This window comes from Hippoglossus hippoglossus, chromosome 15 (assembly GCF_009819705.1).
Source record: "Hippoglossus hippoglossus isolate fHipHip1 chromosome 15, fHipHip1.pri, whole genome shotgun sequence".
NCBI lineage: Eukaryota > Metazoa > Chordata > Actinopteri > Pleuronectiformes > Pleuronectidae > Hippoglossus > Hippoglossus hippoglossus.
Window position 1 is genome coordinate 15,275,913 of NC_047165.1, and position 13,765 is coordinate 15,289,677.

The 13,765-nt window shown below is 44.7% G+C and overlaps 1 protein-coding gene across 2 annotated transcripts in view; it reads right to left on the reverse strand.

The window, feature by feature from the left end:
• Positions 1 to 253: 253 nt before the first annotated feature.
• The window catches only part of mcu (mitochondrial calcium uniporter), a 60,608-nt gene continuing 47,096 nt past the window's right edge, over positions 254 to 13,765 (reverse strand). For both annotated transcript variants that reach the window (XM_034609525.1, XM_034609524.1), the window contains exons 3-9: positions 9,629 to 9,692; positions 7,321 to 7,491; positions 6,825 to 6,929; positions 6,566 to 6,726; positions 5,867 to 6,070; positions 4,613 to 4,729; positions 254 to 4,479 (exon numbers count right to left, since the gene is read on the reverse strand). In XM_034609525.1, coding sequence (XP_034465416.1) covers positions 4,399 to 4,479; positions 4,613 to 4,729; positions 5,867 to 6,070; positions 6,566 to 6,726; positions 6,825 to 6,929; positions 7,321 to 7,491; positions 9,629 to 9,692 — 903 coding nt within the window. In that variant the 3' untranslated portion in view covers positions 254 to 4,398. The remainder of the gene's footprint in view (positions 4,480 to 4,612; positions 4,730 to 5,866; positions 6,071 to 6,565; positions 6,727 to 6,824; positions 6,930 to 7,320; positions 7,492 to 9,628; positions 9,693 to 13,765) is intronic.

The following is a 13,765-nucleotide window of genomic DNA, read 5'->3' on the forward strand; positions in this document are numbered from 1 at the left end:
TTGAAAGGAAAATAATTTTAATTGTCCATTACCTATTTTTAAACTTTCAGATTTGCAGCCTGCTGCTTCACGTGGCCATTGTACACACACAGTTTATCTCCACAGGTCTATCTTATAGGATGTCCTGTGCAGGGAGAGCTGGAGGCCAAGGAGAGACGGAGGAGGTGGTCAAGACCTTGAAAAGAAGCATGTTGTAAATATCTGCACTAGGTCTATTAATCACAGAGAGAACAACAGAAAACTGCAAGTGGACCACTGTCTCCAAAAACTGGATAAGGATTTTATTGATAATTGAATTACATTTCTCTTTTATACATATTTCATAAATGATACAGGATTTTACATTTTTCTTTTTTGCCAACATTACAGCATCATATGTCAACAGAAGAAAAACAAAAAAGAAGGCGGAGCGAAACAAAAATAAAATAAGAGGTCAGGATGGAGTACAAGATCATTTCAATCCTATATTCAGCTTCACTCTTTAGGCATTTTCAACATGTCTTAATGTAAGTGCACGCAAACAAGATATTCAAAACATAACACACATTAAAAACATAGAGTAATAATGTGATTTTTGGAGAAGAAAAATAAAGGGTGAGGGTGAGTGAAAATGACAGGAGAGGAGGTGTTCCCCGATAAGATGAGAGTGCACCCGACACTTTTCCTTTGGACTCAGATCCAGGACGATAGTAATGGAGGTCAAGGGGACGTAAAGCTTTCACCATCCATCCTCCACAAGGACGGACGATGATCTTACTGGGGAGTTTAAACGTGCGCTGATGGCGGGTTCACAGGAGTAAATAAGGTGAAGATGGGACTGGGGTTGGATGAGGTTGGAGCAGTTGGTTGGCTGGGATTAATTCAGATTTGGCAGGGCGGCTTCTAAAGACGTCACCCTGTCCACTGCCCTTTATAACTAGGAATCTCTACAAACAACGTTCTTAAATTATCTTTGCAGCTTGTTTTTTTGTTCTTTTTTTGGATAAATCATCTTTTTTATTTTTACATAATTTCCCTTGTAAACATACATTCATGCAACACCCTCTTTATAATAAAGTTTCCCTATATTTGATATATTTTGTTTTTAAAAAATAAAAGTGAAGAGAACAACAAAGTAAAATAACGGTGGATGGCATTATGAAAAGAAAAAAGGAGGAGGAGGTGGTGGTGATGGAGAGAAGTGTGGTGTGGAAACAGCAGAGGGGAGGATTGGACTCCAGAGAGAGGCCTCAACTCTCTCACCTGACACAGTACGTCTCCAAGGAAACACTGTCGCTGTCGTCGCTTTGTGTGTGCAAGTTAGCGTGTGTGTGTGTGTGTGTATGTAAAGTGAATTTACAGCTAATGATGGCTATGAAGTGGGATGGGCAGGGATTAGGGGCAAAGTATTCATTAATGTGGGAATCTGAACTTTGCCCCTCACCATTTGTCAACCTGGATCGTATATACATGTACGCACAGGCACACACACACACACAGCAAGATTGATTTCCGGTTCCAAACATTCAGATTTAACCCTCCTTTTTATGATGTGTCTTTTCAAATAAGAGATTAACTTTCTTACTGCTGCTGCGGTTGCTATATATTGTCGACACCACTTAAAAGGTCCAGTGTGTAAGACTTAGGTGAAGGGATCTATCGGCAGAAATTAAATATAAAATTATCCGAGTGAATTTTTGTTTTCTTTCATCGAGAATGGGCCCTTTATATTTACATTGAGATCATACTCTCTATGGAGGCCACCATGTTTTTTCAAACACCTTTTGAGTTTTTAGAACAAGTGATGGCAGCCACAGATTCTCTTTCGTGTTTGGAAGTTGAGTGTGATGTGAAAGAAATTCAGCAGCAACATGCAACTTCACCACTAGATCTCACTGAATTCTACCCACTGAACCTTTAAACCATTAATCATTGGAGATAACACACACACAGTAAATGATCGGACCAAATCCTGCTTTGGCATAACTTCTGATTTGACCCCAAACCATGCATTTTATTACTAAAATAAATCCAGAGGTAAACACAAGGATCTCCTCAGCAGGATTCAGCCAACTACTCGCACACACACACACACACACGCGCATGCACACAATCTTGCGTCCGTGTGCGGGGGGGGGGGGGGGGGGGGGGCATCATGTTGTTTTGCTTCCCCTCTGCAGAGGTGATCTACAGCTGCATAACTGGCTTTGACACCATTTTTTTTTTTGGAGACATAAATGGGGAGCGGAGAGAGGGCCACCAATCCTAACCCTGAACAGAACACTGAGTGAAGCCGACAAAGGGTTTCTTCAGTGACAACCCCCCCACCCCCCAAAAAATGGACAACACAAATATATGCTTTGATTTAACTGATCAACGTGGGGGGTGAGACTTCAGCTAGATGTGGCAAAGAAAAGTGTCCAATTAAGTACAAAATTGCAATAATGCTCCTACACATTCACAAATTTCTACTGAGGGCATACCACAGCATGCAGTCTACCCTGCCTTGCCATCAAGGGAGCAGGGGGGCATTACAGCAACAGTGGGAGGAGAAAGCTCTGGCTTTATTTTAGGATTGACAAAAAAAGAACCCCTCTATAAATCAATGCAATGTTGCTTTTTGTTATAGATGTAGCCTTTTGTTATTTTATCTGAAAAGAAGATATTGAACTGCAGGCGAATTCCGCTCCTCCTGTAGACTGCCGATTATCTTTTCTTTTAAAGCCATTCAGTTCTTCAGACATATTAAACCATAGCATGCCTGTAGGTTTGTCTGAAGCAATAATGTCATTATTTTAACCTCCTTATGTTAGCAGCTACAGACGGGTGACAAATTAAAGGAAATGACTGAAAAACGAGTGGAGAAAAAGGACAACGATGCCCCCGTCCATATGTGTTAGTAAGAAAATCATGTGCGGTGGCCTTCGTGGTCACCACATCTCCACATCTTCTGAAATAATGGCAATGCACAGTTGCCATACACCTTACTAAGACACTTAATATTGTTTTTCTCTTTAATTTTCCTCCCGTCTATAGTCGTGAAATCACTGCAGAGGTCAGGGATGGGATTGCAGTTCCAATCAAAGCCATTTTCACCCTGATTTGGCTTCGATATTGTTCGCCCCCTATTGGTGGCCATGCACAGGAGCCTGTTACTGTGAAATATATGATGTGGTTGTCATAAAAAGATATGAAACAGCATACATTATAATGTTCTTCTTCAGTGTGCGTACGTGACGTAGCGAGATGTTCCTTCATGACAGGAGATGCAAACGAGTTTTCACATAAAATGACGTGCTTAAGAGAGCTCCTCCCCCCACTGAAAGAAACTAGCCTCTGGTCATTTGTTTATTTGATTGTATACATATATATATTTATATTCTTCTCATAACAAATATACTATGGCTTTCAAAATAAAAAGTGCCAAAATATTTTTTTTGGAATAAAAGAACACACAGTGATGTTGTTGTCGGTAGAACTTCTCATACTTGCGCAGACGGGGCCCGCTACAGGACGTCAACAGGAAGAGGAAACGAGGCGTTGCCGCGCCTACATCCTGCCGGGTCGAGACAAGCTCCTGACAAAGGTCACACGTGGAAGGACAGCTGTCCGTCACCTGGAGGAGGCTCGGCCCAGGGAGGGAGAGGCAGCAGTTCAGCTACAGGGAGATGAAGGTCTCCCTGATGGTGCGACTGCAGTAAGGACGTTTGTGTAAACTTTAACATGTGGGACAGAGAGTCTCCCCGGAGCCTGCCCCCGACAATGAGTAGATGTGTGTGTGTTGACAGTTTGACTGCTCAAGGAAGCGGGGGGCTGTGTCGATCCGCAGCGTGGCCAGGGTCGGTGTCCCAGTGTACCCTGAAAGTCCGCCCTCCTCTCCACACACGCGCACACACACACAAACACTCAACAATGCCCCTCTGCATGTCCTCTGTCCTGGAGCGTCTAGAGGTGTGATAATTCCCGATATCCCCCTGGAGTTCCTTACAGGCTGTCCCTCTGGAGACTTGAGGCATTTGGCCAGTTTTATTCCATTATCATCATCATCGTCGTCGTCCTTTTCGTTATCCTCGACAACCTTCGCCTGTACGAGACCTCACTTCCTGGTATTCTAATCATCCTTCTTTGTCATTTAGCGTTTTTTTTTCCTTTACTTGCGATTCCAACTGGAGTTTTCAGTCAGGAAAGCAAAAAGATAAATCAAAAATAAAGAAACAAAAAAAAAAGAGGAAAAACTAACTCCCACAGTCGAGAAAGGGATGGGATTATTGGGTGTGGGAGGGATGGGAGTTAGAGGGGAGGGGGACGAGACTGAGAAATAGCTGAGGGTGAAAGGAGAGGGAGAAGGGTGTTGGACGGCAGGTGGGAGGAGGGAGAGGGGCTTGTAGGAGCTGAGAAAGGAGGGAGTCACTCGTTCTATCAATTTTTACTGGCGGTGAGCTGCGGGACTGGGAGCTGGAGCTGGAGTGGGTCCCGAAGACGCTTCAGATCCAACTCCACCTGGAGAGGGTGGACAGGAAAAAAATATGAGAGGATGGTGTGTGTGTGTGTGTGTAATGGTATGAATGGCCGAAACAAATTTAAGTACTGCAATGAAAAATATGTGAATTGAGCTTTTGCCAAACGTCTGTACCTCAGCAATATCTTCCTTCAGCTTGTTGTAGTGCTCAATGTCGAAGCGTGTCCTCTTCACCCCCTTGTGGAAGAACAGCAGATACTGTCTGTCTCTAGCGTCGGGGTAAACATACTCCTGCAGATTATAGACAGACACAGACAGAGCACTTTGTAAGTGGAGGTAAGTTGATCAGAAAGCCTCGGGCCAAATCACACCGGTGACATCAATCGGTGATTCATAAATGCTGAATTGAATTTGGAAGGTCGACTGTGTCACCAGATCGGCCTTTAAAACAGCTAAAAATAACATGGTTTAGAGCAGGGTGTTGCAAAGAGGGTAACCATTAGATTTCATTACTGTGATGCTTCTTTCTCTGGATGCTACAAGAGATCCGCATAATGATCTATCACATTATTTGGCACAAAAAAGCGTCGAATACACAAGCAGTGTGCCCAAAGGCAGTAAGGTTATTTATGAGATTAATCTGATAACTAAAAATATTAGAAAAAAAGGGTCCAAGGTGAAGTCGACAAATTATCTTTTTAATAACCCAAAGATATTCCCTTTCCTCAGATTTGAGAGGCTGCTACCAAAGAAGGTTTGGCCTTTTTGCGTGACTTAAACTGTTAATGGCTTATAAAGATTATTTTCTGTAAATCACCTTATTCAACTAATCTTTTCAGCTCTAACAGCAGCAGTAGATGCAGACTACCTCCATACTACTACGTTTTCGTTTGAGAAAGCGTCAACTCTGCTACGGATACGCCTGCTGTCCACACTGCTCCAGAGTTTTAAAGCCGCTAAAATGGAGAAGTTTGGAAAAGCTTGCTGGCCCCATTTTAGTTTGAAAATGCCGGGGCTGTATCTGACGTGGACACTCACAGCTGGTTGCCATCGCTGATTCATAAGGGTCCTATCATGTGAGCGTCTTCTGGAAGAACACAACCGGCATTAGCCTTGGCTACCGGTGTAGAACGCAACTTGGATAATCGATAACATGTGTTGCTGATCCTGTTGTCTTCGCTAACAGCTGTGGTAATTTTACAATGTTACAACTGCTTACATGCGCAGGAGACAAGGTGTTATTCGAACAATCTGCTTAAACGCATGCCCAGTGTACGAGTAGTCAAGTGATATGCATTTTCAGACATGTTAAGATGGCGGGGAATAAACTCTCATCGTTCTTTTTTGAAAACGTAGGTATAGATAGCATAGATGTAGCTGCAGTATAAGGTGCAATATGTATTTTTACAGTGTCGAGTTGTGTCTCACCTGACGTGTGAGCACAAAGTAGGCGTACATGGCCATGGCTGTGCCATAAGTGATGAAGTAGGTGACGGGCTCCATGATATCCCAGGAGTATTCCCACCAGGTGAGCCGGGCCAGGATGCCGAACTGGGTGGCCATGTACGCCATGCCTCCCCACAGCACCCAGGTGGTACGCCGCTCTGCCTTCTTACCCAACTCTTCCCTCACCTACACAAGTCAGGACAATAACAGACAGTCAGCCAGAAATAAAAAGAAGGAAATTTGCATTCAGACCCTACATTACGTTTTTTCAGCACAAAAAAGCAGTTCAACCAACAACAGCTGTTGACTCTTTTTTTGACTCTCAGATTACAATTTAATTCATGTCATGAAATTAACTGTTTGATTGTAATCACAAATTGATTTTCTCATTACAGGGATGACAAATTCATTGTTTTGCCGATTCCCTAACTCCTTAGCCTCTTAACCATCTCGCCTGATGACTCAATCTGCTGGGACGTCTTTAACCAATAATTTGTAATGGCTAAATAGAAACAACACCTGAAATCTCAAGATAATGATGAAATAAAACATATGCAGATTGTAAAAAGACATTAACAAGTCTAATCAACTATTCATTGGAAGTTACGTATTCTTTTCTTCATATGGTGACATGTGTCACAGGTTTTGTTTAACCAACAACAGAAATGCCAGTGGAAAGACCTTCTCTAGGGGGCGGATTTGTGAGTTGAGGTCCTCCAGTCGTCCAATCAGCTCGCGCTCTTTGCTAAGTTGGTGGTCCTCGATGCGCAGGGTGGTGTAGAGCTGCTGCACCAGGAACTTGACGTCATTCAGCCTTTCTCCCTCCTCGTGGGGCAGCAGCTCTGAGGAACAAACGCAAACAAATAAAACAGATTTGAACACAATCCACATGTAAAACAATAAATAAATATGTCCGGCTCTGGCAACACTGTGACCTCACCTCTCCTCGGTGGCCGCACGAGGTGCGTGGTGTCATTGATGACGAGTTTAAAATCATCCAGCAGCAGGATGTCTATACCCGTGGAGGAGGCGACCCTCGCTCCATCTGGATGGAGAGGGAGGGGGACAAATGGGAGGAAAGGCGGTAAGAGAGATGGAGCGCTGGCGGGCATCCACTTCAAACACCCTTCAACCTCTCTCGATAATCACGCTTGTTGCTGTCTGATTATCGTGAGAGGTCAAAGCAGATGCACTTACACACTAAGAGCAAGATTTCAAGTACCAGTTGTTCCCGTATAATGAGCCCTCTGAGCAGAGTGAGGGCTGAAAAATCATTTCATGGTGCATACATTGACGTCTGAATCTGAATAAAAGCCAGAGCTGCAGGAACACCTCATAGCCTCAATATATAAAAACACTTGAAAGCATGTAAGGGCGTGCATATGTATGACCTGCTTGGCTGAATGATTATAGTCTGTGAGTGTTTGTGTGCGTACCTATGGAGTAGATGGCTACCCGGTCGATGCCTCTGTCCTCTGCCTGGAGCTGTTGCAGGAAAACTCCCACACAGTCACTGAGAGGTTTGAGGGTGAACTGACAGCGCTCTCGCCTGGAAGGCAAACTGACTGAGATCACCGGCAGTCCGTTCTGATACACCACTGTCACCTCTGTGAGACGGGTCGCAGGCAGGAAAAAAACACGAGTCAAAACCAATGACACGAAAGAAGAAAATGTAAAATGACAACCTGAGGTCTCAAATGAATCATGGAATCGTGTTTCCATGTACTGCTGCTCCCTCTGAGCATTTTAGTGTTTAGTATGAATGCATAAGCAGCAGTTTATTGTTTGTTTTGCTCTGTGCCAGTTTGTCTTGGCTTCTGGGATTATTACATTTTGAATATGTGCAGCAGAATCATGAATGACTTCCAACGTGAACTCTGGAAACGGCCAACTTACCCAAAACTATCCACAACAACGTCACAACAGTTCTACTTCTGCAGCCAATCACAGCTGACATTGGGTGAGAGGCGGGGTCACACCCTGAATTCATCACCAGTCCACCACAGGACTGACATCAGGAGACAAACAATCATTCATGCTCACATTCCCACATACGGGCAATTTAGAGTCTCCAATGAAACTAAACTCATGTGTTTGGGAAGTGAATGGAAGCAGGAGGAAAACACACAGGCAGAGGGGGGCCATGCTAACTCTACACAGAAAGGTTTGAACCCAGAACCATCGTGCTGTGAGCTGATGGTGTCATGCTAAGTTCAAGTTGACTTTTCTCCAGAAAAAATAATCAGCTTTAAGGGAGGGTGGTTTGAGACCCAGCAGGGGGCAGTACAACGGCAGCTCCACCTGTTGGAGGAGTTCAGCGACAGAACAACCAAACTAAGTGTAAGTTCTTCATCAGCATACTCTCCTGTCACTGATGTTTCACTGTTGTAAACACCACAAATATATTCTAGAATATATGTTTCTAATTCAGGAAGTTTTTGTGAATCCTATATATACACATATATATATATATATGAACTCTGATTTGTTTCACCTCCGTGTACTTGCTGACGGCATCAAAATAAGCCCTGAGAATCAATACAGCATAACATTGCTAACCTTCTCCTCACAGAGCAGCTATTTTGATTCGTTGAGCCAACTATTGATATATCTTATTCCCACAGAAAGACAAAAAAAACCTCTAAATAATGCTTGTGTGGTGGGACTTACAATCCAACAGACCTTGAGCTACACATAACAATCCATTCATTGCTTGAAAGGTTTTTCATAACAGCGAATAAAGAAAAAAGAAAGGAATGATTCAGAGGAGGACAAACAGAAAACATTCTCATCATGAATTTTGACGTCTATAGTGATTTAGAGCTTTTATTTGTCCTTGCTGGGTTTTTCAGCACCACCATAAGGATTGTCACTTTGTAAAACCACACAGCAGAGCCAGTGATTTGCTCAGTGGCACTTCATTTTTCCTAGCATGGTAACAATGGTGTGTAATCCAGCTCTACTGGTCTGTAACCAAACAGGTTACAATGATCCTGCACAGCTTATACAATTATCATGCTGAGTGGCCCCTAATGACAGGGCCATGCATCAACACCTGCGAGCCCACAGAGGAGCGAGGTCCAAGCTGCCGCTGTTGCACTCAGCAACCTCTCCCTCCTGCTCAGGACCACTGCAGTGAATCAGCAGATCTCTGCTTGGGCTCGCACCAAGAAGTGACGGATCATCGTGTAGCGCGGGCGGCTCAAGCAGGAGTTTCTGGATCGTGTTCAGAGACAAAGAGGCGCAGACATTTCATTGTGCACCGACTTCTTCATTCATTACACTGACAATTTGAAACATTGCCCCGAGTGTTTGTGCTGTTCTCCTCCTGCACCTGCTCCCTTTGTCCTGCTATACCCGAGCATCGCAGGCACACCGCTGAAGGTGTGAGGATATTGTGCCAATCTCGGCTCCAATGCTCCAGCTATTAATGCTCACTTTAAAATCGAATCAGCTTGTACTGTAATGCTGCTGCCGTCTCCTTCCAATCTTCCCCTACCTCTCTATTCCTCTCACTTTTCACACTTCCCCCGTCTCCTGCCTCTCACACAGACAAGCAGCTGCTACCCCGAGACAGATTTCATTTTAATGACTACTGGCTGTTAACTCAAAGAGCTTCTTCTGTCTGATCGATGCAGAATTCTTTTCTGGTGCAAAAATTGTTTTTCTTGGATGGTGGCAGGGCCTGGACTTGGGGGTTTGATTTGAAAAGGGAGACCCCTGATACGGCTCTGAAGGACTTACCTTCTGGAGCAGCGGAGGTACACAACAGTCTCTGGCCATGCCATGAGGAGCCGCCCCTCCAAACCTGCAGACAGGAAGAGAAACGTGGTAAATGCACTTGTACAGAGCTCCTGCTTATCTAACAGTTCTGTTCTGTCAGCCAGTATGTGACACCAGCCTTATCCATTTACCTCCCTCATTGTTTATGTGTGGCTGACCATTGATCATGTTACAAAATGGCTTACTCTGTTCCAGTTTCCCCAAATGCAGATGGCAGCCACACCCAAGAAACACTGATTTTCAGATCTAACTGCAGTATAGTCAAGGAAATATTCCAGGATAGGCTCATGCAGAAACGACCACACACACACACTCTCACACACAGCCTATCATATCTAAATACACCAGCATCCAAAAACAGAAACCAGGATAAAGGTGGGAGACACAAGAAGAAGGCAGCCAAATACAGCTTGAATAACAACAGTGTGGTTAAGCATGAAGTCTCCACTTGTTCTTCTTCACTCTAGACTAGGAGGAGGAGGAGGAGGAGGAGGGGAAGAAGACCAACGGCGCAGCAGAGCTTGGGGAAACCCTCCGTTTTTTTCCTCGTCAGTAAAGTGTTCACGTGCTTTGCGCATGTTTCGAATTACAGAGCTCGTCTTATTTTCCACTGAGCTGCGGTCGAGCCTTTTATGGCATGAGACACGATGTCAGTTCTCCTCACACTTGCGCAGAGAAAACACAGGGTGAGGACGAGACATCAGGAAATTAAATATGAAGAAAGTGCACCGCAGACTCAGTTAACCCTGCAGTTTCTGAAGAAATACATCAGACTGCTTTCTCACTATCAACAGACCTCACTGCGTTTTTCCCAGCATGCAGCAGGCCTCAGTGAGATGCACTCACCCAGCGTACAACTGCTGTAATATCAGATTAACAATATTCACACACTCTCTGACCCTTACAGAGCTGAAGCACAGCAGCAGAGATTCATGAGTCTCACGACTGCATACACGCTGTCACTGCAACCAGATGCTTTTCAAATCCATATCACTGAGATAAGCACAAACCCTGTGGATACCCATCTACCAATCACAGCGTTTACATGCCGGACGGTCGGAAAATGGCCGACTTCAGAGAAGCGAGATCAAGGCGAGGCTGCCAGCAATAAAGTCAGTGGTGTGAATACTAAGGGAAGATTTTCATTTCTCTGGGGGAAGGATATCCTGGTTAACAACAGGAGAAGCTCAAGTGTTCAGAAAGCACAATCTTTTCCACTGTGTGATTCATGAAACGGCCCAGAGACACAGGTCAAGACTTGGGGAATTTGTGATTCATGTTTCAGAATAAAAATTCTCTATGATGCACAGATCTTTTTTTATGGTTAGTTTTGTCATATACGGATAACTGTCTATAACAGCCAGTCATTAACAAAAACCTTACAAGCTTGTATAAAATTTGGAGACTTTGAGTCTGATTTAAGGTGAAGTCAAAGCTGTCTTAACTTAACTGCCACAGTCATACGTCATTAAAACAAACCCTAACCCTTTTTTAAAAAGGACAGTGGGGGCACCACAGTGGGACTCCCTGGAATCCCAGCGTCAACCTGACAAACACTGCTGCCAATCAACCGCTGCTGATTAAATGTCCCGGCTGTCAATCAGAGAATGTGACCGTCAATCAGATCTCCTCAGTCGTCGAATCCAGCTTTCAGTCCGACAGTCCAAACCAGTCTAACTGCTGCAAGTGCACAAGGTAGTGATGATGTGGAAAGGACAAATATTTGGATTAACAAAGTACGAAAGTTAACCACCACTGCAACATGTGACCCTAAAAATCGTAAAATCGTAAAAAAGGTTCAAACAGCAGAACAAGAGTGACATTAATTGGCAATGAGTTGCAGCTCTAGATATTATGTATAGATTACATCTAAATGCAACACTGACTAACCACAAGGCTCAGATTGTCCATAAACAGGCCCTGTTAACCTTTCTGGTGTTGCTTACTTGTTAGGCCCCGAATAGAAATCAGAGAGAATGTATATGTCCCAACAGACTCCCTATAAAACCACATATTCAGCAGGTTCGGGTCTATATTTGGATCTGAACCAAATGGCACACACTCATAAATATCAGTCCCCTAAACATGCCAGATTTTTTATATCAAGATCCATGAATTATTTTCTGAGATGAGATACCAACTAAATATTGCAAAATGCCCTATCTCACAGAGTTAAAGAAAATGAAAAACAAATTCTTAGAATCCATCCCATGATTCAGATACCTCTGGATTCAGATCTGCACAAAAATGTAATGGGTTCTTCCCAGACACATACCACATCTTTTCACCAAGTTCTGCGACAGTGACTTCTGCTGTGAACCATAAGGATCACAGGGGGAAAAAGTCTCATTTAAACACCACCAGGCCAAAGATGACTGAATGTGACAGTAACTCCATTTACTGAGTGCTGGTGTCTGTGTGTGTGTGTGTGTCTGTGTGTGTGTGTGTGTGTGTGTGTCCTAAACGAGAATACTAATTACAGTCCCGTGGCACCAAGAAGAGCCGAAACAGTCGATCGGATGACGTGCTGAGAGAGGCGTTTTGGCTGGTCTGGAATAACTGCACAGTTTGCAGAGAGCGGTCCAGCAAAGCTTTGCCCATTCATTAACTTCAGCTGCTTGAAGCCGGGAGGAAAGATTTCATCGAGATACGCACAACACACCCAGACACAGGGCACCATCACAAACGCACGCAAACACGCTGCTAAAGTGTGTGTGTGTGTATGTACATCCATCTGTGGAGTGACATGTACGTGCGAATGTACCTTTGCAGGTGGTGGATGTATATGTGTGCGTGTGTCTTTGTGTGTGTCCACCCGTCTGTTCGCCAGCCTGTTTGTCAGCGGTAGTTGCAGAGAGACTGAGAGACCCCCCCACCACCACCTCCTTTCCCCATCCCTCCCTCGGCACACAGCCACTGAAACGCTGCCTGAAATATTTAACAGCAAAGCAGCAGTCAATAGCACAGCAACCTTGGAATCAATGTCATACGGCTAAGAGAGAGAGAGAGAGAGAGAGCGAGAGGGAGCAAGAAAAAGGAAGGAAAAGGGGGTATCGAGGATAGCTGGTGGAAGATGGACGGACGAGCCGGAGGAGAGAAAAAAGAGCTGGAGAAGGAGGAGGAAGAATGCAAGGATAAATGGAGGAGCAGCAGGGGAGCGATAGAGATAAATGAAGGCTGGAGTAAAGAGGTTGTGAGTCACGAGTGCGCTTGCGTTTCCAACCATGTGCTGCGTATACTGTACCCTGCAGCAGACAATCCCTCCCCACTGAAACGTGACTATCGTATGTGTGTGTGAGAGGGAGAGAGATGGTGGCTAGAAAGAGAGATGAAAAGAGAGAGCCATGAGTATGAGGGGAAAGCAAGGGGGGAGGGAGGAGGGGAGAGGCAGACTTGCCGGGAGGGGAGGATGGAGGGATGGAGGAGGGGGGGACTGCTGATCACTGCAGTAAAGGAATCCCTGGTCTAGAAAGGGGGGTTGCCCCTCAACTTCACCCTCCCCCTCCCTTCCCCTCCCCTCCCCTCCATCTCCGTCTTCTACTCACAATGAATCCTGATGTGCCGGGTTTTGATCCTCTCTCAATTCTCATCTGCACTGCGCATTAACGTCCTCTGCATTTTACCACGCGCTCACGTGTGCATTTTCTCTTAAATTAAAAAACTCCACACTCTCACTTCCAGTGTAGTAAATGCACTGCGAGCAGGGACCCAGTAGATGATACGGGTAATATTGTGGGAGATGAAACTAAATTGGAGTCCCAGGGGAAAGCACGAGGCTTCTTCTTCACGGCTCTAATATAGTAACTGTCCCTCTCTCTATGCTCCAGGGAGAGGTTCTGTGCAGAAGTAACAGTCGGGCTACAAATTAAAGGAAATACCAACTCTAGAGCCACTTCTCCAGTGGTCACAGAACCGACTAACACCCACTAACATCTGGCTGGAGAATGGATACAATGTCCATTCACTCCCGGGTCAAATGACTTTGCAGTGGATGCAAGTTTTTATCAGCTCCAGCGATGTAAAGATGACACACGGGTTAACGCGCTGCTTTGGCAAGCACTTCAGTTTTGGTGCATCTGTGACGTGGAGGATGACGCA